Below are 25,787 nucleotides of genomic sequence, written 5' to 3'. Positions count from 1 at the left end.
AATTTTTAAAATTAGAATAAAAAATTAGCTATTAGATTTTAAGCCTTAGTTTTTGTATTGGCTTAATATAATATTTGGTATCTGAATTTGACATTTTTTTTAATTTGGTACTTAATATTTTTTTGTCCTAATTTGATACTTGAACTTGACACTTTTTCTTAATTTATTTACCTAAACTTTTTTGGTCCCAATTTGGTACTTGAACTTGGTATTTTTTTTCCTAATTTGGTACCTAAGCATTTTTTAGGTACAATTTGGTACTTAAATTTTTTAAATGTTATACAAGTTACGCAAAACACTAATGGGTGTTATTTTTTTCTGTTACGCTACAAAAATATTGTCAGTATTAGAGGAAATTCATGTTAAAAAAATAGGATCTGAGCTATGCTTAATGAATTAATATTAAATAAGGAAAAAAAGAGAGTTTTTAAAACCCAAATTAAAAGAAATTAATTAATTAATTAGAACTAAAAATAATTGAACATATAAAATACAGAAAAGGTCATATCATCTGTCACATGTCAGTCATACATTGATTATTTTTGCTACATCGTAAAAAAAACATTTTTAGTAAATTGGAGTGATTTGTAAACGTTTGACAAGTTTGAGTACCAAATCGAACAAAAAAAGATTAGGTACCAAATTAGGAAAAAAAAGTCAAATTCAGGTACCAATTTGGACCCCAAAAAAGATTAAGTATCAACTTAAGAAAAAGTGTCAAGTTTAGGTACCAAATTAGGAAAAAATGTCTATTAAGCTTTAGGTACCAAATTAAGAAAACGTGTCAAGTTGAGGTCCCAAATTGGACAAAAAAACTTTAGGTACCAAATTAAGAAAATGTGTCAAGTTGAGGTACCAAATATTCTATTAAGCTTTTTGTATTTATCTTACCTTATTAAAATAAAACCAACAACACCCAAATTTTCACTTCTTTCTTCTTTTCGTCGTGCAATTGAAGTGAGAGTGAAATATTTTTGAATAATCTTTACTCTCGTATTTACGTTTTTGTTTAGAAAAAAATTGGACTGGCAAGTAAGAGATTAAGGTTATTAATATTAATCAATTTCGGTATTAGATAGTTGTTTTTCTTGATTGAAAAAAGTAGTCGACCATTTCATTCTAAAAATATTGGATTTCTTAATTGATTTCAAGCATAAAAATTAATATTTTCAATCAAGAAAAATAACTACCTAATATCAAAATTGATTATCTTAATAACTATAATCTCTTGCTTGTTATTCAAATTTTTTTCTCCAAAAAGAAAAAAAAAATCTGAAACCAAATACTTTAATTACATGAGGAAAATAAAAAATTAAGGGAAAATTTAAGTGTTGTTAGTTTTATTTTAATAAGCTAAGATAAATACATAATCTAACATTTAAAATCATTTAATTTAATCCAATGGCTAAGATTATTTTAATTATCATGATTCTTGTTTTAAAAGTTCTCATTATAATTATCATCGTGAAGAGTAATGTATATATATATATTAAGAAAAAAAAAATCCCATGTGATGGCCTAATGGTTAAAGGTGTTTACTGCCTCAAGTGTGGTTTGGGTTCAAATTGTGTTAGTCGTGTTAGTTATTTAGGTTTTGTCCTATTATTTTAATTAAAAAAAGAAAAATGATTATTTTGACTAAAAAGTGACATTCATTCTTAATTATATATTTACTCTAATTAGTTAAAAGAATTACAAAGGAATTTAAAAGAGTCCAACTAAGTTTCCAATTATATATTTAAGAGAATTACTTTTTTTTTAAATCACTTTTTTTTTCTTCTAAAAACAAAGTACTCATATATATTTTAAAATAAATTTTCCACGTAACATTATGCATAGAACCTGACCAAGTGTTGACTATCTGGCCTTACCTTATACGCCATGGTGACACCCCTACTACTTCTTTCTTTCCATAGTTAACCACTGCTAAAGATCCTTAAATAATAAACCCTCCATTCTCATTTTCTTCACCAATCAAACCCTTTTTCTCGATTTGCATTTGGTCCTCTATTCGACCAGCCAAGTTTATTTTCTTTATCTATAGAACTGGTTTTAAATCTTGGGTATTTTAGGTTTCTTTGTTGTTGATTTTGGTACCCGATGATATTAGATTTTCTATGAGATCAGTCCTCATGCCTCGAATCCGTGCTCTTCACTCTTTTTCAGTCGTTTTCCTTTATTGGTTCTATGTTTTCTCATGAACTAGATCAGACCCTTTCTTCGTTTTCAGAATTTGTTTTATTAATTCTTGTTAAAATCTCCTGGTTTTAAAAACAACAAATTAGTTAGAAACCCAGTTTTTTTTTTCTGTGATGGCTGCTTCTGTGCAAAGGCCAGCGAGTTCCGGATCCGAGTCCGACCCGAGGAATGCAAACATCGACGAGAGGAAAAGGAAGAGGATGCTGTCGAACCGTGAGTCGGCAAGGCGGTCGCGTATGAAGAAACGGAAGCTGATGGAAGATTTGGGTAACGAAGTGAGTTTGTTGCAGAAAGAGAATAGCCGGCTATCTAAAGAGATCAACGCCTCGACCCAACGCTACATCGAGATGGAATCTGCCAATAACCTGTTGAGAGCTGAAGTTATGGGATTAACGGAGAGATTGCGGTCACTGAACTCCGTGCTGCACATTGTGGAAGAAGTAAATGGGTATGCGGTTGAAATACCGGAAATCCAAGATGATCCTTTGTTGAAGCCGTTGGTGGTGGCAGTTCCCGAAGCTAATCATGGTGTTAGCCGATGATATATGCTTGAACTTTTTGGAGTCGGCTTGTGCTCGTGAGTGTTCGATACCATTATCTTCTTCTTCCTTGTGTTACTGTTTAATGATGAGCTTCATTGAATTTTGGATTTAGTCTGCTTTTTGGGTTTTTTTATGGAAATTTTGCTTTCAATGTATGCAATAGTATTGGTCTCTATTCGTATTTTCTTTGTGATTACTTATTGAATTTGGATTAATTGCTTCAGACATCTCAAACTATAATCTTAATTTTAAATTAGTCCCTAAACTTTAAATTATTCTCATTATATTCTAAAATTATCGATATTATGCCAATTAAATTATTTTATTATTAAAATTATTAATTTTAAATAAAATTTTTAAAAAAAGAAGATAAAATGTTGTCGTAGAACATTTAAAACTAAATACTAAAAATACATTAAAATAGAGAGAGAGTGAGAGGTTTTTTAAATTCTCGAAAACCTCAAAATCAATATTTTTATAATATCTATTTTTTTTATAATATTTATTTTTTAAAATTTTATTTTAAATTAGTCATATAAAATCTTATGTCTCATTTAATAGTTAATAGGATTTTAACAAAATTTATTAATATAACATTAAACCAATGTAATTAAAATATTTTCAATTCAAAATGAAAATCATATTTTCGGGATATTTGATGCAGTTAACAGTAGTGTGTTTGGAAAACCAATTATATGAATATTTTAAAATTAATGTATTAAAATTTGTATAACCATAAAATTATTTTAAATACAATATTAAAAATAACAATATACATATGAACAAAATATGATAAAAATGCAAAAAAAAAAAAGAAAAGACAAATCTTTATAATTCTATATTATAAAAGTAATATGAAAAATTATAAAAATTCAAAAAGTTTAAAAAACAATATTTTTGCCAGCAAATCAGGGTTATGCCTCCTAAAATCAGGATTTTTATTTGGAGAGGGTGCTGCACAATTACGTGCCATGCAAAGGCCGGTTAGCAGAGAATATAGATCGTGTTTTACTTCACTGTCCGCGAGCGAAGGAGGCATGGCAGCAGCACAAGTGAATGTCGATTATGATTCAGTCCAGCCGTTTATTGTTAATCGTTTGCACGATGCTGATGTTACTAAGACTACCCGACTGCTTGCCATATTGTGGTCTTTTTGGTTTGATGGAAACAAGTTCTGTTGGCAGGCAGTTGATGTCCCTGTATCGCATGTCCATTGTGTTGCTGAAGCTTACGTTCAGGATTGGGTTCGACCCACCAGTTTTGAAAACAGTGTTGCCTTTTTCAGTGGACAAGATTTCTGCACACTACCTTCACTGCTTCCATCTGCGGAAGAACCATTGATTTTCTATGATCATAGAAATATTCATTCCACATTCTTAGATACTTGCTATATTCAGACCAGTTTTTAATATTTTTGAGGTCTTAGGTAAAATAATAAAATGAGATTTTAAGTTCTTTAAAAGTTAGAGAAAAATTCTTTTAAGTCTCTTAAAAGTCGGTAAAAAAAATTTTGGACCCCTTTTAACCTTGGGACTTGGGCTTGGGTGGCCGCACCTCTAGACGACCCTAGGGCCAGGCCTGGTTGTATTTGTCCACTTGAAACTTATTTATTCACGCATGAATCTTATAAACATTGATTTTATATGAAATTTGTAATTATACGTATGCAATTTTTATTTTAATTTAATTATACACCTAAAACTTTATTTAACTTAAAATTATATATATTTTTAAAAAGAAAATACCACTATTTTTATATATTTTTTAAATGTAATTATTTATACATAATAAGTAATCGTAAAATAGTATCTTGTTGATAACAATAGTAGTGATAAGAAAACCGAATCAAAAATAAAATTTCATTTATATAATTATTTCAAACTCAAATTTATATATCACATTACATACATAATCAAATTTAATCTATATTCTTGGGTTGCTCCTTAACTATCTATTTTTTGAATGAATAAATGTCAAACTTGATTAAAAGTATTCATAAGTCAAGCAATCTAAACCGTTTTAGGTCATATTTGGATTTATATTTTCCAACCTCAAGTAAAGGTGCTCATGGGCCTGGTTCGGGCTAGACTTAAGCTTGATATTAACATGCTTTATGCTTGCTCGAGTTCGTATTTGCAAAAGACTTACCTAAACTTATTTTAGACCCACCCATATTATTTTTTAATTTTTAAAATATTTATATTATATTATTTTAACATTTAATAATTTTATACCTTTTTTATTTATTGAAATTTTGTATAGTCATCTTCACATTATTTTAATGTTTAGATTAGACTAGTATGATATATTTAATATAGGTTTTTTTAATGTATTCTAAATTACATAATATATTAAAATAACACAATATAAAGTATTATAAACTTAAAAATGGGTTAAGTCGGGCTCGTGCCTGACCCATATTTTAAATGGGCTTATTTTTTTGTTCAAGCCCATTTTCAAAGCTTATTATTTTTACCCAAAATCTCTCAAATTTTGAGTGAGCCTTCGGACCTGGACGGATAGCTTAACCCATGAACAAACCTAGATAATTTTATTTTATTGTTTAAAGGTAATAAAAAAATAAAAAAATATATTTTTTGAATAATAAAGTAGGTAATTTATGCAGGGCATACTTAAGTTTAATTTTTATTTTTATTTTTTTAAAATGAGACCTCTAAACTTAATTATATCAATATAGCTATCTTTCCTTTTCCTTTTCTTTTACTCAAAATCGATCTTAGGTAGTTTTAATTTTATATTAATATCTATATATTCTCATAATTTTCTGAGTTTTTAAATAATTTTGACTTATCTTCGATCCGAATATATTCTCACTTCAATCTATTTATGTAATATAATATTTTTTCCATCTTCCATGTCTCTACTTGCAACTTCTTCTTAAAAAATATTTTTATAATTAAATATAAACACCAACCCCAATTAAAAAACCTTCATCACATTTAAAAATATTTATAGGTTATTGGAAGTTATCCAAAGCTAGATCTCACACTGAAATATGATGTTAACACCAATAAGGACTTAATCCAGAATGGTTAATAACGTTAGGTATTGATCCGAGATAAAAATAAAATTTGAAGGACCAAAATAGAAAAATAATAAATTTTAGAGATTAAATGATGTATTAAGCCTATGATTAAAGATGAACTCGATCGGATCTAAAGTTATCGTTTAAATTTTAATGTCGATGTTTAACATGGTATCAGACTTCAGAGTGATGTTTTATTATAATACTCAGTACTTCTTAAAAGTTGTAATATGATAGGCTTCTTCATGTTTTAAGGGCGAAAATTTTTATTAAAATTTGAATTTCTTTATTCTTATGTACAAATCAAATCTTTTCATTTTTTTATCAATTGATTTTAGATTAAATGCTTAATATGAGTCTAGTTGAATTTTATTGTGTTTGAGTTAAATATATTGACAAATTATAAATATATTTTATATCACATTATTGCAAGTTTTTTTATTTATTTATTAAAAATGATCTTTTATCTTTGTAAAGTTATATCATGTACCAAGTATAAATTATTTCAGTTTTATCTCGTGGTAAGGTATTTATAGTCTCCATCTACATGTAATGTATGTTAAGATGATATTATCTTTATTTACAATATGAGATTAGTTTTACTGGGACGAGGTTAATATACATAATAATAGACTTGAATAATTTATATTTGTTTTAGTTTTTGAATAATCTCATTATAAGTTTCGATTATATTTTTTACACAATATTTAGAGCTACCTATAGCCCTTTTTCAACCCATAAATAGGAGGATAATGCGCTTCAGCGCACTTAAACCCACGTCTTAATATTCATGCCAATCGAGATAAGACTCAATTCACAATATTTTACAAGTATACATATTGCAATTAAGGATTATAAAATTTGTATATTTTACAAGTATACATATTGCAATTAAGGATTATAAAATTTGTATTTTTCTTTTTCACATTAAAGGAAAGTCACCATTGACCCAACAACAATAAACAAACCCACATTTGGTGGGAAAAAGAAAATAAAAAAAGAATCAAGACAGCTTCAACTTTACATCTTTGTCTTAATTCAATTGATTTATCCTTTTAAGAAAAAGAAATTTAACAAATTTAATTCAAATCTCTCATCTCGAGTTTTATGTTTATACCTTGTCTTGATCTTCCTCTTCCATGGCGATGATCTCGTCATCGATGTTCCTTCTTACACCTCTACAAAGCAACGCAAAACCAACCCAAAGAAGTGCTTTAACAATTCTAACCATACCAATTGTGACAGTCAAGTAATATAGCCACCAACCAAGAAAATCAGCCATTTCAATCTCCATTGACAGCTCCTTCTTCGCTTCTGCAACCACCACTAATGACTCCACTTCATCCCTAAGTTTCCACCACCATAGGGTGCCAACGCTCAAAGCAATAGCAGCCCTATGAACCCATTTCTCTTCACTAACGACACCAAAGATAGAATCATCCACCACCGGTTTTACCACCGTTCGGAACCAAACAAGCATCACCTCATGCAAACCCAAGAAGAATATTAATCTACTTAAAACACTCCTTCGAACCCCAAACCCAGCACCGTTGATACCTACCGCTACGCTTCCTTCAATCCCCAACCCAACGCAAACTTGCACTATACATAAAATAATCCATGCAATATGCAAATGGGGTCGATGAAAAGAACTCGGTGACTCAGTTACGAAGCTGACTTTCCCAGTCAAACCATGAACCAGAGCCACGATGCTAATAGCTGCAACGAGGAAATAAAGAAGAGCTGGATTGGTGTACAAGTAGAAAGAGAAAAGGAACGATGGTGGGGAAGGTGTAGAAGAAGGGTCTAACACGGTGGCGTTTAAGGTGTAGTTAACATAAGATAGCCTGGCGACGAGGAGGAAAGCAAGGGGAAGCCATAGGCTGAGGAGGAGGGTTGCTAGCAAGTGAAAGGGTTGTTTCATGGTGGGTGAAATGAGGAGTTTCTTAGCTTCGTGATATGAATTATCCCACCACCCCATTGTTTTCTTCACTCCGATGAACAAAGGAATAAAGAAAAAATGGAAAGATCACTAAAAACTCTCTTGTTTGTGTGATGAGGAACATTATATATAAATTAGATTAATTTGTAGGGGTTTTTGAATAAAAAGAAAGATTAAGTCGGTTGCCACGTCCATAGCTTGAATTAGTTGACATAAAGACATGGTATCTTATTCCATCTAAATTTATGCATTTTATTTAATCACCAAACACTAAATATATATGTGTATATTTGAAATATTATCCTAAGGTCTAATTAGCTCTCAATCCCTATACTCCACACACATTTGAAATTTAGTTTTTCTATTAAAGTAATTCCATTAATATTATAACCAAATAAAAATGTTGAATCCAGGGTTATAATATTTTCTTTTTCTAAATTTGGGGTTGTAAAATTTTTCAGGACTGTTTTAATTAAGTGAAAGTGGATTTTTTTTTTACTTACATGGTTCCCATTCTATTTTAAATTAATCAAATGAATATATATATATATTTTAATTTTAAAATGTCGCGTAATGGAAATCAACAAATTTCCTTTTAACAATTGGATTTCAATTGCTAAATCAAAAGTATAGAAAGACTAAATTCGAAATTAAAAAAGACTAAATAAAATGTATGGGGACTGAAAGCAGAATTAGACATTATCCAAATCTTATCAAATTAAGGTGCGTGAAATTTTGAGTTATCTGTTTGATTCCGATTTTAATAAAAAAGTATCATTCCCCTCGATTCCAATTATTATTTAATTTAATATATACCTAATAAACACCCAACATTTAATATTAATTATTGTTACCTGTACTAATTACCTAAGCCTTTTCTCACTTTGGGTGTAGGGAAAGGCAAAGTCAACTAAAAGAGATGAAGGTCCGATTTATAACTAGAAATAGAGAGGACAAAGCTTAAGTTAATTTAACTTAATGAGTAGTTAAGCACTTTGTTTTACGTACCTAATCCGATTGATACATCTCTGCTACCACTGCTTGAAATTTCGTTACCTTGGAACTACAATATATATATATTTAGATATAATTATAGCTAGTTAATTAGGTCCCAAATATTAAATTGATTCAACAAGGAATGAAGATTGGGACCATTATAATATGATTTATAAATTAAACTAAAGGCTTTGATCCAATTATGTTAAAAGAAGCGGCTAGGTATAAAAAGAACAATAGCAATAACAAGAAAATTTAACCCTAAATCTATGGGATTAAGCAAAAATTGCATTACTTTTTTGGGTTAATGTCCTTTGTTATTTTTCTAAATCATTTCTTCCTCTAAGAGCGGACCATGTCGACACCAATGGTCAAGCTCTTAGTCATCATCTTGCTAAGCAATGAATCCATCTCTAGTATTCGCCATTTAATGTCGGCTTCTTTGAACGCATCTTTCTACGCTCAGCTGATTAGCATCGCCCATGGAGATAGCATCAATAACTCTGTGTTTGCTATCAAGAATGACATTGTCGTCAACAATGCAAGTTCAAGGCAAAAGGCGACAGATTTTGTGGTAGAGGGGTCCAATAAGAAAGAAGGAATGGCTACGCATTTTAGTGCCATTGAAAGATGACAGCGGACCTATTCTTCCAAAAGATTACACTGGAATTACTTGAAATTATTATCAACTAACTAAAGGTACTCGAATAATAACAGATGGGGAGGGAAAGTTGGAGAATATATAAATATGCAGAAAATAAAATTCTAGAACCAAAATATGAAAAACAGACGGGACCTATAATTGAACAAAAAGAAGAAAGAAGACTTACTAAGCATGATAATGATACAGATAAGGTTCATTCAATATTGAACAGACAAAATTTCCCGTTTATGTAAACAGCATCATCGATCAACATGTGGAAACTAACGGTCCCACCCAGAGGGCCTTCGCCTTTCTCTTGGTCTATCTCTAGAACTGTCAAAAAAGAGCAAGTACGAGTGTAATCAGCATAGAAGTTTTCTTGAAAAAACAAGAAAAGCATTGCAGAATGCCATCATGAAATTTCAGTTGAAAAAAAAGAGACCTCTCTGAGCTACTCTGGGTAGCGTTTTGTCCAGTATTTTGTGAAGTGTTCAATCCTGATGTAGGAGCAGTGTTGAATGAAGTGGTCATCTGAGACCTATTTATATCTCCACCAATGGTACCGCCAGATACAAATCCAGACAGAGTTGGTCTCCTGATACTTGAACTGTTATTGAAACCTTGACTTTGAGAGTTTGATGAAGCAGCAACAAAGTTGCTCTTCATTTGTGCCATCATGCCAGTTTTGAGAGAATTTACGGCAGCATTTCGACTTTGAACAGCCTGAGATGAAGCATTACTGGATTCTGGATTGTATCCAATACCCAGACCAAAATCAACTCCACGCACACCTCGACCACTCCCACCGCCGCCCCTTCCTCTGCCTTTCTTCCCACCTGCATGTTATAGCACACATCACTTCAGAGTTCAATGCACTTGCAATTTTGTTCTTCACAAAAATACAAATGATCATACACATAAAGAAATGGTGATCAACATTTCTTCAGCTGCCTTGCATTTTTGTTCTTCACAAAAGATAAAACAATTGCATGTGTAATAACTACAATGGTATGTCAAAGAGAACCATACCTCCTTTTCTTGCATTACGCTTGGACCTAAATCTCCCATCCTGTTAATAGACAAGGCAAGTATCGGGACAAAATTATCATACACATACATCAAATCCGAAATCTACAGATATCAAGAATGAAGAACTAGGTAACTTTATAGGATAGTGCCACCAGTCATAGCATTGTTTCAGGAAACTGGAAAGCAATACAGAAGACCACCAAAGTCGAAGTGAAAAAAGGATGGTATCCATCACTTTCTAAGAACTTCAGTGAATGCCATTGACTACAAAATAAATATTAGTTGAAGCAACAAGCAACTAAGTTACCTTCATAGCAAGATCCATCAGTTCCATGGAAACATTCTGCCCAGCAGCAATTAAACTATTTACCAATTCACCAGCAAACCGAGCCTCCTTTTGAGTTATCAGAGTATACGCAATGCCATCTTTGTCACCAGCACGACCTGTTCTACCAATACGGTGCACATGCATGTCCATGTCCTTTGCAATATCATAGTTCACAACTGACTTAATTGACTTGATGTCAAGACCACGAGCAGCAACATCAGTTGCGATGAGAACATGGTAGATGCCAGATTTAAACTTTTGTAGAATTTCCATTCGAGAAGCCTGATCTTTATCACCATGAAGGGCAGCAACCTTAAAACCCTTACCAGAGAGCTGAGACTCAATCTCATCAACAGTAGCTTTCTTGGAAGCAAACACCAAAACATCACCCTCATCAATCATTCCAGGTAGCTTCTCAAGAAGCCAGGGTAACTTCTCAGAGTCAGAAGGAATTACATGAACATGCTGAGTAATATCCTCGTTAGCTGTTCCCACTTCTCCAACCGTGACTCTGACTGGGTCACTGAGAATTTCCCTTGCTAACTTTTCAACTTTGCGGGGCATTGTTGCTGAAAATAGTAATGTCTGTCGGTCAGGTCTGATTTGGCCAACAATGGACCTTATTTGAGGTTCAAACCCAAGGTCAAACATTCGATCAGCCTCATCAAGTACCAAATAAGTTGCTCTTGTCATTGTCAGTGCTTTCATTTTTAGCATGTCTATCAATCGACCAGGTGTAGCAACGACTATCTCACATCCTGCCTTAAGTTCCTTGAACTGATCAAGTTTGGACATTCCACCATACACAGCAGAGGCACGTATACCATAGGCTTTTGCAAATTTCTTTGCTTCCAAGAAGATTTGGTGTGCTAGTTCTCGGGTAGGTGCACATATCAGTCCAATTGGACCCTCCTCCTTCTGAAGTTCAGGCTGATCCATAATGTGTACAATCATAGGAAGCACAAAAGAAGCAGTTTTACCAGAACCAGTTTTTGCTATACCAATAACATCCCTCCCAGAGAGGACAATAGGTAAGGCTTGGCACTGAATAGTTGTTGGCTTTTCATACCCTTGTTTTGCAATAGCACGCATTAACTCTGGTGCAAAACCACAGTCTTCAAATGTCTTTACAGGTCTAGGGACATCAAAACCAGAAACACGGATAGCCAAACTCTTTCGGTATTCAGCAACTTCCTGCTCACTCATTCCTGGAAATGGAATTTTTTGAAGAAAAAGGAGTTTAGGTTCAGAGCAACCTCAATGAAGAATATGATCCTTATATTATGAAAAAAGTGCCACATTATAAATTTATAAGCAATAATGACTAACAGAGTCATGATGTATATGATTTCAAATAAATGCCAATAATCACCTAGGACCTCTGGCTAACCTAAAAGAAATACTATAAATCACTTATGCCTCTAAGTTCTAAATAATATTTACATTTCATACTCTATTCGAACTTTATAAATTATGCTAGTATCATCCAGAAGATAATCAAGTAAATTAAGCTGCATTCGGATAAGTATAAATCCTTGTCCATTGTGAAATAAGCTTTACGTTGCAATCAACCAAGTAATTATAATTATCCAACTAATATTTGATCCACATAATATCATTAATAACAGAATAGTACTACCAATATATATGTTCTTTTCTTCTAGTTCTGAACATCTTAAACTCATAATTATCAGATAATCTGCGAATATCAGTTACCTGAAATTGAAGCCTTCTCCTCATAAAAATCTTTATTAAACGGCTCATACTCAATGGAACTGTGATCAAGGGCCGGAATCGGCTCAATCTTCTTCTTGTCTACAACCACGGGATTATCATCAGAATCATACTCCAACAAACCCGCATCTACAGCCTTGGCAGCGGCATAAACCTCCTCATCAGAATCATACCCAGCACGCAAAGCATCCGCCGCCAAGGTCAGCCCAACATCCTTCTTCGACCTCAAAAAACTCTCCACTGGATCATCCTCATCTTCATCCTCTTTATACCTCTCCGCTTTCTCCTTGGGCTTCGGAGGCGGCTTCGCTTTCAAATCCTCCTCAATACCTTGCATGAAGGCGTCGAGAGGGTCGATTTCGTCATCTTCCCCTCCGTTGCCATTGCTGGTGGGGCCATTGGTGTCGGCGTCGTTGGAAGTATCATTGTTATCGGCATAATCGATGTCGTCAAGGTCGTTATCGTCGTAGTTGTCGTGGGAATGACGAGAGGAAGGAGGGACGTATAGACGTTGAGGAGCTTGGGATCGCTCGAAGTTGTAGGTTGATTGACGGTTAATCCCAAACCCTTCGAATCCGAATTTGCGTTTCGACATGTCTGATTCTTCTTTCTTTTACCAAAACCCAATTTTCGTAGGGGTTTTGGGGATTTCCTTTTTCTCTTTATAGGGTTTGAAATGCAAACGGTGAACGCTACTGAGATAACGAAGATTCAATTATTATTGTTTTTGTCAAATGCCGATATCACTCCCTGTATTATCTATAATTTACGAATTTAGTCCATATTGTTCTAATTTGATCATTTTAATCCTGTATTTACTATTTTTAAAATTTTTGTCCTTAGTAGTGAAAATTCGAAAAATAATATAAAGATTAAAAAATAATTAAATTGAAGAATAAATATAATTTCTACAACATACGCATACCCATAATACAACATTAATATCTACAATTTATATACATAGTACATAATTAATAGTTAACATCTTTTATGACATTACAATCGAATTATGCGGTAAAAGTATTATAGAGGTCCTTATATTAGGAGTTAGATTGTATTTTTTCCCCTTTCGCTAAAAAATGGATAAATTAGTCTATGTATGTTAGATCAAATAACAAACCAGTCGTTTCTATTAAAAATTTCATCCATATTTTAATGTAAAAAACTGACTAACAAATAATTCGACGCATACATATGATGTGCCAGATATACCTCATGCTGACATGCATGAACCAATTTTTAATAGAAGGGTTAATTTACTTATTAATCTAACGTATATGAACTAATTTACTTATTTTTCAGTAGAACAAGCAAAATATAATCTAAACCCTAATATAAGGGACTCCATAGTATTTTTACCACTAAAATATTGTTTATTACAAAATTACATGTAATATGGCAATTGATAAAAAATTCACTGTATACACTCCTCTAAAGTGAGTATCGAAATGTAAGCAATTATAATAAAAGGAGAACCAATTATCTTAATATTAGATTGTGTGGCACATCTCTCTTTGAGTTGCTATTTCCATGCACAATCATTGCCTTAAAATGCTTTAAATTTGTGGCTATTTGCCATTCCCCAACACAATCAAGCTTTTCCTCTTATTCTTCTATTATCCAACTGAAGAGACCATGGGGATGAACCATTTAATCTTGGCCCTCGTCTCCCTTTCCTGTCTCTTCTCCTTCTCTACTTCTACCTCTACCCCTCCATCTTATTCCTATCATTACTCTTTTTCTCACTCATCATCTTCAGCTCCATCTGCAGCATTTAATGTTCATTTTTCCAAATCTTCAGGAACTCGAATGGACCAAACATTTAATAAATTACCTACATTACCTACCAATAACGTTGACCCTGGGCTTCAGCAAATCTGTAAAGACACTGACCATCCTGAAGAGTGTATATCAAATATTGTTCCATTCCTAGGTCATAGTAAATTTGTTGCAGAACCCGTATCTGTCCTCAAACTTGAGATTCAAGCAATGGATAACAAGGTTAAGGAAGCCATAGACAAGGCTACGAAACTTATGCAAGATCACTCGACCCAAAAAATGACTGCTTCTTGCCTTGAAACATGCTTGGATAGCTACAAATCCATCCTCGATAGCGATAAGAGAGTCCTTGATGCTCTCTCTTTGCATGACGTTTACCAAGTAAGCATGGAATTAAGCTCCAATATCGAGAATGTACAAACTTGTGAGGATGCATTTCTAGAAGCCAACATCAAATCGCCGAATATACAAATGGATTCAGCGATACGAAAGATGATTAGCAATACTTTAGCCATTGGTGTCGATAAGGTCCACTTTTAGAGTAAAGAAAGGAGATTAAGCCTTGAAGTTATTAGTTGATTTGTAGCCCTTAGTAGAGGATATTATGTATTTATATCCTCTCATTTTAAAAGCCTCTAATGGTTCCTTCATTATTATTGATTGCTAACCCTTCATCTTATTTACAATTTCTTTGAAGGGTTGTTTTTCATTTTTCATTTTTCATTTTAATGTTAATTTTCCAATGGGCCATTGTGTTTTCTTCTTTGCAATAAGGAATATTGAGATTTTTTTAAAACCATTTTCTATTAAATACTAACATTTAAATTTTTATAGATTAGGTTGGCGTGAGCATTGTTATTAATGTAGGAGAACGTGGATTCGAGTGCATTGAAGTGCATTCTTTTATTTACGGGTTGGAGAGGGATTATGCGTAGTTCTAAGCATTGTATTAAAAATAGTAGATATGATCAAAACTTATTATATTTTCAATAGTTTTGTATCTCAATTCATAATATATTTTTCATAATGATTCAAATTTAGATAGAACTTTGTGTGTTTGTGACGTATTAAATTTTTTGTTTGCTTTTGACTTATTATAAATTTATATATAATTTTTAGACATTGATAATTTGTTTATGGTAAATTACTAATTAATTACCTTAAATAGGAGTCATTCTTATTTAAGTCATTTCAGAATTTTTTTCTTAATTTGGACATCACCATTAGAGAAATTAATCAAATTGGTCACTCTACCATTAAATGTTAACTGACTAATTTCTTTTAACGACGGTGACCAAAATAGGAATAACCCTTATTTAGAGTGACCCATTTGTTTATATAAAATTTCAAAAATTCAATGTTATATCACGTTTTATTTTAATTTTTTTTATGTATTCATTTCATATCTTAATTAATTTCATATTTTATAAGTTTGCAATAATGATTCGATTTTATATTTGAATTCATCTATATAAAAATCGATTTGTATCTACTATACATTTACATAATTAATAAAATATTTTGTTCGAAAATTTAATTTTATGTATATATAAAGGCTCTTAGGAAGACAAAAAGTGAAATTTTGCTATTAGTCCCTATTATTTATGTAAACTATGGATTTAATTCATGTAATCTAATTTGGTTAATTTTAGTATTTATATTTTTTGAATTTTAAAATTAGAGTCAAACCCAAATAATAGAAGTTAAAGCCATTTGGTCAAATTTTGCTATTAGTCTTGTACAATGTGTAAGTTGTGGATTTGTTCCTTATTTTCCAATTTGATCATTTTTAATCTTATACTTTTTCAAAATTTGAAATTTCAATCCAGTTGTCGTTAAATCCATAAACTAAAATGGCGTGATTTTTTTCTGAGTATTATGTAGAAATAGTGAACTAACATGGCATTACACATATGATAATATGTTTGCTACATAAGATTGGCTACGTTTGGATCAAGACTAGAATTTTAAATTTTGAAAAAGTACATGGACTAAAATGATCAGATTAGAGTACAAAAACTAAATATGCAATATATACATAATACAAGGACTGATATTATTAAAAGTAGTAAAGGGGAAGAATAAAGGAAAAGAAATTAAATAAAGGAAAGTTAAGGAAAATAAATCATTATACATTACTTTGTTTGGATAGTTAAAATTAATGGTAAACTACACTTGTAGTCACCGGAGTATTGGTAAGTTTCTTTTTGGATCACCTGACTATTTAATTTTTTTTCTTTTTGGTCAATGGCTAATAGGAAGATGACGCGACAACTTCTAAAATTGACATAATAGTAACTTTAACCTTCAACATTTATACACGATGTCAATTTAGTACCGATTCTAAAAAAATTAACCTCAATGTTTATACATTTTTAGTACCGATTCTAAAAAAATTAACCTCAATGTTTATACATTGTATAATTTGGTCCTTTTTTTCAATTTTGTCTTTCTTTGTAACCCTTTCACCTTAAATGCTAAAAAAATCCTATCATCTAAATTTGATTAGAAATATATCAAAGTAGAAACACAAAAAAATCCAAGATAACAATTGTAACACTCTATACCCGACCTGATCAATAGGTCTAGATACAAAGTGTCACATCAACACTGAAATAAACTATGAACAAATTTTAACAAACTTTTAAAAACTAACATAACTAAATCAACCAAATATGCTTCCTTAATCATACATGACTTAGTTCACCTATCATCAGTAAAAACTTAACATGTTTAATTTGGTTGGTCTGCCAAATTAAAATGCTACACTTACAAATTCTTAGCTTAAGCTACTAACATGAACTTATGAAAATATTAACAATAATGGTTTTGCTGCATTTAAATAATTACTCGCCAAGGAATATATAATATATCAAGTTCAAACATTGTTACAAAGATTCAGACCTTGAGGTTCAAGCTCTAGGTCGCCCCACTATATGCATGTTACACATTAAGAACATAGGTTCGTTTGAGCTTGAACGAATTTTGGCTTGATCCCTCTTCAGCTCCTTATATAAAACATCATAACTGGAAAACATAACAAAACTAAGTAAGTTCAAATGGACCCAATGAGTTTCCAATATAATATACCATTTATGAATTATAAGTAAGAACTTCAGGGGTTTGGTCTCCTATTTGACAATGCTTGCACAAGTAGGGTTCACACAATCTTCCTGACGTACTCTTGTCCTTCATTGTGCTAACTCATCATGAGAATTTATACACCTTCTGCATCGAAACAATTCACCATTTCTATCGGTCGTGCTATAGGCTACAATACGGATTGATTTTTATTTACCCATTTGTACTGATTTCCTGCAAGATGGAATGTTACCTTTTTTTCCAGTAGAACATATGCAAATTACCTTAGCATTCGTTGTCATTGCAGATTCACTTACGGCGAATTAATTTGAGAAAGCTCATGCATAGAGATTCACACTTGGAGAATTTCTCTTACATGTAGATTTACACTTAAAGTCTTATATATGTAGACTTGAGCTTAGCGAACATATACCTGCAAACCTTACTTACTCACCTTTATAAATGAAATCATAATCGTAGGTTCATACATATGGTTTCTTACTTGTGAACTTCATTTTAAATAATAGTTGTTGCCAGACACTTGTTGGCGGATAGTCACTACAGACTCTCGATAGTCCTTGAAGGACTCCAAAGTGAAGAAGATCCTGCGATTTTGACTTAATATAACTAGTTCCTACAAACTTTCATAGCTTGAACATAAGATTAAGCCCATGCGGCTTCTTGCTTGGATAATAGTCTATACTGACTCTTATAAAAGATAGTCTATTTGATATCTTAAACTTGAAACATGAGAATGAGATCAGCAGACTATCATAGCTTGAACCATAAAGATAAATCCAGCGGACTGTCATATATATAAATTCATATAAAAGATTAATGGATGCAAACTCACATATGGCGAACTCATGCATGTGGATCTATAAGTGAATACTTACATACATACAGATTCATAGAAAAAACTTCATAAATGTGGAGGATTCATGCTTACGGGTTCATAGAAGAAACTTTATGAACAAAGCGGATTCATACATGTAGGCTTTGTCCCAAACTTCGTATGGAGAAATCTCATGTATAACTTTGATGTAAAGCTTAAAGATCAAGTTCGTTGGACTTTCATAACTTACATATGCCATGGCCTTTGACTTGCTTATACATATGAGGCTTAAAGCCTTAGGCTTTGCAGAGTCTCTTACTTACATAGAACCTTTGTAGGGTTTTCATATGCTTGTGCACATATATCTCCATACAGTCCAATTGAACCTTCGTAAAGTCGAAAACCATGCATATGCATTCTTTGTACAATTTGCCTGAATCTCTGTAAAGTCAAATAACACGTGGCACAAAGTGCATAATGTGACATTTCATCTTTTATCTGCCAAAACATCCCTCCATACTTCGCATATCATTCATATTTATGACAAACATATAACAAGCATTCAACTAATCATTCTATTAATAACAAAAATATCATACCAAACATATTATTTAGCGAATCATTTCAATGATAACTACTTCAGTAATTATTAACTAGTGAAAGCCTAACAAAATAACGAACTGATATGTACAATCAAACATGCATCTGATAATCATCATTTTGCTTACTTCAATTATACAACAAACAATCTCACCATAATTCAACTAATCATTAGCAGAACATGAAGCCAAACACAATATAACAACACAATGCTGATATATATATATATCAACCACAAAGAGTTTGAGTTTAGAAACTCACTAGCAAAATACTTGAAAGCTGATACTAGTTACACCTGCTTAGTTTCTCCTTATCAGCTGAGTCTACTCCTTCTTGGCTAACAATTTACTAAACTCTCAATCACTTAAGTTGATACTTTATTTTCGCCCTCCATGCAGATTACTTCTTAACTTTTCTCTCTTACAGAACAATCTAGAGAAGAAGATGAAAGAAAGAAAGAAAAAAAAGAAAAATGAATACTGGAATAAGATAATCCTCCTATATATAATTTTTCCACTACTGTTTCACTTAATCCAAAGTCGGCTAGTATTATTAATACCCTTAATCATAATGTTTCCCACTAAAAGAAAACTCGGTTCAAATGTAACAAAACAAGCAATTGAAATCTAACTATTTGCCAAGCAGTCTATCAGATTTATTAATTTACACTAGAACCCGCTTAAACAGATGGTTTTCTAATTTAATACCCACAATTGTGGAGGCACCTCAACCTTTAACATTTTCAGGTGGGACAATAATCTTTATCTTTTCCCATTCTTTTTGTACAAATAAAACTAACTCTCAATGTTACAAATAAAAGTAAAACTATATAAAAAAAAGATCAAATAATACAATGTGTAAATGCTGAAGGTTAATTTTTTAGAATAAAGACTAAATTGACACAATGTACAAATATTGAGGGTTTAAGTTTCTATTATGCCAATTTTAAAAGTTGCCAAGTTATAGTTATATTTTTGTTAAGAATTTAACCACTAGTGGCTAAAAGAGAAAAAAAAGTCTAATAATTAAGTGATTGTTTTGTAAATTTTCATAGTTGGATGACCAAAAAACAATTTACCAATAATTAGATGACTTCCTATACAATTTGCCCTAAAATTAATAAAGGAAAAGAAAATGGAATAACTTTAATCATTTTTGTTTGAATAACTCAAAAAAGAAAAGAAAGGAAAGCATTAATTATAATGAAAATTTACAATTACAACTATTTATAATAGAAAGAAAAGACAAAAAAGAAAAAGAAAAACCTTTATATCCTAAAGTTTTGTTTTGTTTTTCTTGGCTTTTCGCCCAAATTGAAGTAATGTAAATAGAGAAAAAGAAGTTTTCAAGTAGGAGATAGTAATTTCATACAATTTTCCTTACCTGGACTAAAAGTTTATCTAAATAAAAAAGGATAATTTACACCAACAACCCTTAAAATTTATTTAAAACCATGTTTCAAACACTCAATTTTCAATAATTACGTAATTTTGAACAAATTTTAGAAATGATAATTTTTGTTGCTTTACTATATTCAATTTTAAACAAAGTGTTATGATATTGTTGAAAGAGAAAGACATCGATCCTCAAAAAGATTAATCTTCATATACCATAAAATGGACATGGAGGATATTTTGAGATATATATTATATAAACCCAATTTCCCTTGTTTACCTTAGATAAGAGAAATATATCTAAATAAATAAAAGGAAAAACTACACTTAAAGTCACTAAACTATTAGTAAATTTACATTTAGGTCACTCAACTTTTAAAAGTTATAAAATGGTCATTAAACTATTTGAAAGATTTTATTTAAGTCATTAGGCTATTGAGTTTTTATTATTATTTAAGTTTGGCTAGTGAGTTTCAATCGACGGTTTAATGATCAGTACAGTGGATTAGTATCCATCAACGAGTAGAAGAACATATCTTAGATCCAATTCGATTTGATGGTCTGTGTTAGAGATCAAGGATGAAAGTTGTTTGGATTTTGGTATATAAATCTATGATATTCAAAGTAGTTTCATGAAAAAAATTGAACAATAGAAGAGAATGAGAATGAGAGTTTTCGATTGTTACAGAAAGTGTAAACAGAAAAGACCATAAAACAACGAGTTTAACAGCTCAACGACTTAAATGAAGTATTTTGAATAGTTTAGTAACTATTTTGTAACCTTTTGAAGTTGAGTGACTAAAATGTAAATTTATTAATAATTTAAGTGACCTTGAGTGAAATTTACTGTAAAATAAAAAGCTTTCCTTGCTTTGCTTTCCCTTCCCCTTTCCTACTCCAATCCAAACATAAGCTTAATATTACAAATTTAAAGTAGCAGTGTTTATTGTTTTGATTTCTAAATTAGGAAAAGAAAATTCGCAAAACCCCTATGAAATTTGGGTTTTGGTAAGAGAAAGAAGGATCAGACATGTCGAAACGCAAATTCGGATTCGAAGGGTTTGGGATAAACCGTCAATCAACCTACAACTTCGAGCGATCCCAAGCTCCTCAACGCCTTTATGTCCCTCCATCCTCTCGTCATTCCCACGACAACTACGAAGATAACGACCTTGACGACATCGATTATGCCAATAACAACGATACCTCCAACGACGCCGACACCAATGACCCCATCACCAGCAATGGCAACGGAGGGGAAGATGACGAAATCGACCCTCTCGACGCCTTCATGCAAGGTATTGAGGAGGATTTGAAAGCGAAGCCGACTCCGAAGCCCAAGGAGAAGGCTGAGAGGTATAGAGACGATGAAGATGAGGATGATCCAGTGGAGAGTTTTTTGAGGTCGAAGAAGGATGTTGGGCTGACATTAGCGGCGGATGCTTTGCGTGCTGGGTATGATTCGGATGAGGAGGTTTATGCCGCTGCCAAGGCTGTAGATGCGGGTTTGTTGGAGTATGATTCTGATGATAATCCCGTGGTTGTCGACAAGAAGAAGATCGAGCCGATTCCAGCCCTTGATCACAGTTCCATTGAGTATGAACCGTTTAACAAAGATTTTTATGAGGAGAAGGCCTCAATTTCAGGTAACTGATATCGCAAATTATCTGATAATTATGAGTTTAAGATCTTCAGAACTAGAAGAAAAAACAAACCATATATATTGGATGGTATTATTCGGTTATGAATGATATTAGTCGGATAATTAGAATTACTTGCAGTTTGACTATGGCTTGGTTAATTGCGATGTATGCAACCTTTTATACTTATCTGAATGCAGCTTAATTACTTGATTATCTTCTAAAGGATACTAGCAAGTTTATAAAGTTAGAATAGAGTGTGAAATCTAAATATGATTTAGAACTTAGAGGCATAAGTGATTTATGGAATTTATTTTAGGTTAGCCACGGATCCTAGGAGATTATTGGCATTTTATTGAAAATCATATACTTCATGACTCTGTTAGTCATTATTGCTTATAAATTTATAATGTGGCACTTTTTTCATAATATAAGGATATTCTTCATTGAGCTTGCTCTGAGTCTAAACTCTTCTTTCTTCAAAAAAAATCCCTTTTCTAGGAATGAGTGAGCAGGAAGTTGCTGAATACAGAAAGAGTTTGGCTATTCGTGTTTCTGGTTTTGATGTCCCAAGACCTGTTAAGAGATTTGAAGACTGTGGTTTTGCACCAGAGTTAATGCGTGCTATTGCAAAACAAGGGTATGAAAAGCCAACAACTATTCAGTGCCAATCCTTACCTATTGTCCTCTCTGGGAGGGATGTTATTGGTATAGCAAAAACTGGTTCTGGTAAAACTGCTTCTTTTGTGCTTCCTATGATTGTCCACATTATGGATCAGCCTGAACTTCAGAAGGAGGAAGGTCCAATTGGAGTGATATGTGCACCTACCCGAGAACTAGCACACCAAATCTTCTTGGAAGCAAAGAAATTTGCAAAAGCCTATGGGATACGTGCCTCTGCTGTGTATGGTGGAATGTCCAAACTTGATCAATTCAAGGAACTTAAGGCAGGATGTGAGATAGTCGTTGCTACACCTGGTCGATTGATAGACATGCTAAAAATGAAGGCACTGACAATGATGAGAGCAACTTATTTGGTACTTGATGAGGCTGATCGAATGTTTGACCTTGGGTTTGAGCCTCAGATAAGGTCCATTGTTGGCCAAATAAGACCTGACCGTCAGACATTACTATTTTCAGCAACAATGCCCCGCAAAGTTGAAAAGTTAGCAAGGGAAGTTCTCAGTGACCCAATCAGAGTCACAGTTGGAGAGGTGGGAACAGCTAATGAGGATATTACTCAGCATGTTCATGTAATTCCTTCTGACTCTGAGAAGTTACCCTGGCTTCTCGAGAAGCTACCTGGAATGATTGATGAGGGTGATGTTTTGGTGTTTGCCTCCAAGAAAGCTACTGTTGATGAGATTGAATCTCAGCTCTCTGGTAAGGGTTTTAAGGTTGCTGCCCTTCATGGTGACAAAGATCAGGCTTCTCGAATGGAAATTCTACAGATGTTTAAATCTGGCATCTATCATGTTCTCATCGCAACTGATGTTGCTGCTCGTGGTCTTGACATCAAGTCAATTAAGTCAGTTGTGAACTATGATATTGCAAAGGACATGGACATGCATGTGCACCGTATTGGTAGAACAGGTCGTGCTGGTGACAAAGATGGCATTGCGTATACTCTGATAACTCAAAAGGAGGCTCGGTTTGCTGGTGAATTGGTAAATAGTTTAATTGCTGCTGGGCAGAATGTTTCCATGGAACTGATGGATCTTGCTATGAAGGTAACTCAGTTGCTTCAACTAATATTTATTTTGTAGTCAATGGCATTCACTGAAGTTCTTAGAAAGTGATGGATACCATCCTTTTTTCGCTTCGACTTTGGTGGTCTTCTGTATTGCTTTCCAGTTTCCTGAAACAATGCTATGACTGGTGGCACTATCCTATAAAGTTACCTAGTTCTTCATTCTTGATATCTGTAGATTTCGGATTTGATGTATGTGTATGATAATTTTGTCCCGATACTTGCCTTGTCTATTAACAGGATGGGAGATTTAGGTCCAAGCGTAATGCAAGAAAAGGAGGTATGGTTCTCTTTGACATACCATTGTAGTTATTATGCATGCAATTGTTGTATCTTTTGTGAAGAACAAAAATGCAAGGCAGCTGAAGAAATGTTGATCACCATTTCTTTATGTATATGATCATTTGTATTTTTGTGAAGAACAAAAATGCAAGTGCATTGAACTCTGAAGTGATGTGTGCTATAACATGCAGGTGGGAAGAAAGGCAGAGGAAGGGGCGGCAGTGGGTGTGGTCGAGGTGTGCGTGGAGTTGATTTTGGTCTGGGTATTGGATATAATCCAGAATCCAGTAATGCTTCATCTCAGGCTGTTCAAAGTCGAAATGCTGCCGTAAATTCTCTCAAAACTGGCATGATGGCACAAATGAAGAGTAACTTTGTTGCTGCTTCATCAAACCCTCCAAGTCAAGGCTTCAATAACAGTTCAAGTATCAGGAGACCAACTTTATCTGGATTTGTATCTGGCGGTACCATCGGTGGAGATATAAATAGGTCTCAAATGGCCACTTCATTCAGCACTGCTCCTACATCAGGATTGAACAGTTCACAAAATACTGGAGAAAACACTACCCAGAGGAGCTCCGAGAGGTTTCTTTTAACCTCTCTTTCTTCAACTGAAATTTCATGACGCCATTCTGCAATGCTTTTCTTGTTTTTTTAGAAAACTTCTATGCTGATTACACTCATACTTTTAACCTCTCTTTTTTGACAGTTCTAGAGATAGACCAAGAGAAAGGCGAAGGCCCTCTGGGTGGGACCGTTAGTTTCCACACATTGACCGATGATGCTGTTTACATAAACGGGAAATTTGTCTGTTGAAATATTGAATTAACCTTATCTGTATCATTATCATGCTTAGTAAGTCCTCTTTCTGCTTTTTATTCAGTTATAGGTCCTGTCTGTATTTCTTATTTTGGTTCTAGAATTTGATTTTCTGCATATTTATATTTCTCCAACTTTCCTTCTCCATCTGTTCTTGTTTGAGGAGTATTTTTAGTTAGTTGATAGAGTTGATAACAATTTCAAGTAATTGCAGTGTAATCTTTCGGAAGAATAGGTCTTTCAATGACACTAAATTGCATAGCCATTCCTTGACTATTATGAATAAAGCAAATAGCAATGTCATCATCATAAGAGGAAAAGGTAGAAAAAGAAAGAATTGTGATTGATGGATCTCACATATGCTTGATCAATTGAAATCTATGCTACCGTGACTCTTCATTTTTCTTGAAGTATCTGTGTCGGACATTCATGTTTACTGCATATTCATAAAGTCTTAAAATTTTGAGCATACTTGTGTCTAACTTGGAAAGTTTCATTTATCTTCAATCATAAACATGGTAGAACCGATATCGGTACAGATACTATCCCATAAGCAATTATGGGAAAGATATTGTAGACAGTTTTAAGGCTTTCTTTACTAAGAAATGTCACAATCTATAAGTTAAAAGGATTTGTAGTTATTGAGATTTGAACTTTAAATTTAGGTTTAGATGCTATTTCTTTAAGGATGACTACAAATTAATTAGTTTGTAATAAATTGTTTGGTCATAAATACCAGTTAGGATTGTATTCTTTTTTCTTTCTTTCTTTCTTTACCCGTACTTCTGGTGCATACAGTGCGTTGCCTAGTGCACAGTGTCTGTATGGCGTTTGATTGTTGGAAAGCAGAATGATATTGAAGTAGGGAAATCTGAATCAAGGTGTTGTACATGGTTTATGCCTTTGGACATTTCATCATTCTTATTCCTTTGAATTTCCCCAATTTTATAATCCAACCTTCAGGGGACACACGATTGAGGTACCTGAACTTGTTTTCATTACTAAGGGTTCAGGCGAGTTTCATGGTTTGCCTTAGTAAAGAAACGTCGTATTGACTTGCTATGGAAGCAGAGATCAATCCTGAAACTATGGCTGGGCATTGGTACTTGCCGAGTATTGCAAGATTCTGTAGAACAACCATTGTGTTG

The 25,787-nt window shown here is 32.8% G+C and overlaps 5 protein-coding genes across 7 annotated transcripts; 3 read left to right on the top strand and 2 right to left on the bottom strand.

Moving 5' to 3' along the window:
- Positions 1–1,867: 1,867 nt before the first annotated feature.
- Positions 1,868–2,964, top strand: LOC107919039 (bZIP transcription factor 53). The gene has a single exon (XM_016848574.2). The coding sequence runs from the start codon at positions 2,313–2,315 to the stop codon at positions 2,739–2,741; it is 429 nt and encodes a 142-aa protein (XP_016704063.1). The 5' UTR covers positions 1,868–2,312; the 3' UTR covers positions 2,742–2,964.
- Positions 2,965–6,678: 3,714 nt separating this feature from the next.
- Positions 6,679–7,973, bottom strand: LOC107917135 (uncharacterized). Its single transcript, XM_016846524.2, has one exon. The coding sequence runs from the start codon at positions 7,766–7,768 to the stop codon at positions 6,899–6,901; it is 870 nt and encodes a 289-aa protein (XP_016702013.1). The 5' UTR covers positions 7,769–7,973; the 3' UTR covers positions 6,679–6,898.
- A 929-nt stretch (positions 7,974–8,902) lies between these two features.
- LOC107917120 (DEAD-box ATP-dependent RNA helicase 24) lies at positions 8,903–13,148 on the bottom strand. Of its 3 annotated transcripts, none has more exons than XR_001689713.2 (6): positions 12,442–13,148; positions 10,705–11,933; positions 10,398–10,437; positions 9,811–10,204; positions 9,556–9,701; positions 8,903–9,388 (listed from the first exon to the last, which is right to left on the bottom strand). XR_001689713.2 is itself a non-coding variant. In XM_016846505.2 (5 exons), the coding sequence occupies exons 1-5, from the start codon at positions 13,052–13,054 to the stop codon at positions 9,650–9,652; spliced, it is 2,328 nt and encodes a 775-aa protein (XP_016701994.2). In that variant the 5' UTR covers positions 13,055–13,148; the 3' UTR covers positions 9,446–9,649. The 3 variants fall into 3 exon arrangements, 1 of the variants encoding a protein (XP_016701994.2); XR_001689711.2 differs by having other exon boundaries at positions 8,903–9,367; XM_016846505.2 differs by lacking the exon at positions 8,903–9,388 and having other exon boundaries at positions 9,446–9,701.
- Positions 13,149–14,094: 946 nt separating this feature from the next.
- On the top strand, positions 14,095–14,778 carry LOC107908606 (uncharacterized). Its single transcript, XM_016835825.2, has one exon. It carries the CDS (start codon positions 14,095–14,097, stop codon positions 14,776–14,778), a length of 684 nt encoding a protein of 227 aa, XP_016691314.2.
- Positions 14,779–20,976: 6,198 nt separating this feature from the next.
- LOC107917092 (DEAD-box ATP-dependent RNA helicase 24) lies at positions 20,977–24,904 on the top strand. Its single transcript, XM_016846479.2, has 5 exons — positions 20,977–21,794; positions 22,290–23,518; positions 23,779–23,818; positions 24,012–24,405; positions 24,530–24,904. Exons 1-5 carry the CDS (start codon positions 21,179–21,181, stop codon positions 24,579–24,581), a joined length of 2,331 nt encoding a protein of 776 aa, XP_016701968.2. The 5' UTR covers positions 20,977–21,178; the 3' UTR covers positions 24,582–24,904.
- Positions 24,905–25,787: the final 883 nt, after the last annotated feature.

This window comes from Gossypium hirsutum, chromosome D08 (assembly GCF_007990345.1).
Source record: "Gossypium hirsutum isolate 1008001.06 chromosome D08, Gossypium_hirsutum_v2.1, whole genome shotgun sequence".
NCBI classification, from domain to species: domain Eukaryota; kingdom Viridiplantae; phylum Streptophyta; class Magnoliopsida; order Malvales; family Malvaceae; genus Gossypium; species Gossypium hirsutum.
This window is presented reverse-complemented; position numbering and strand designations above follow the sequence as displayed.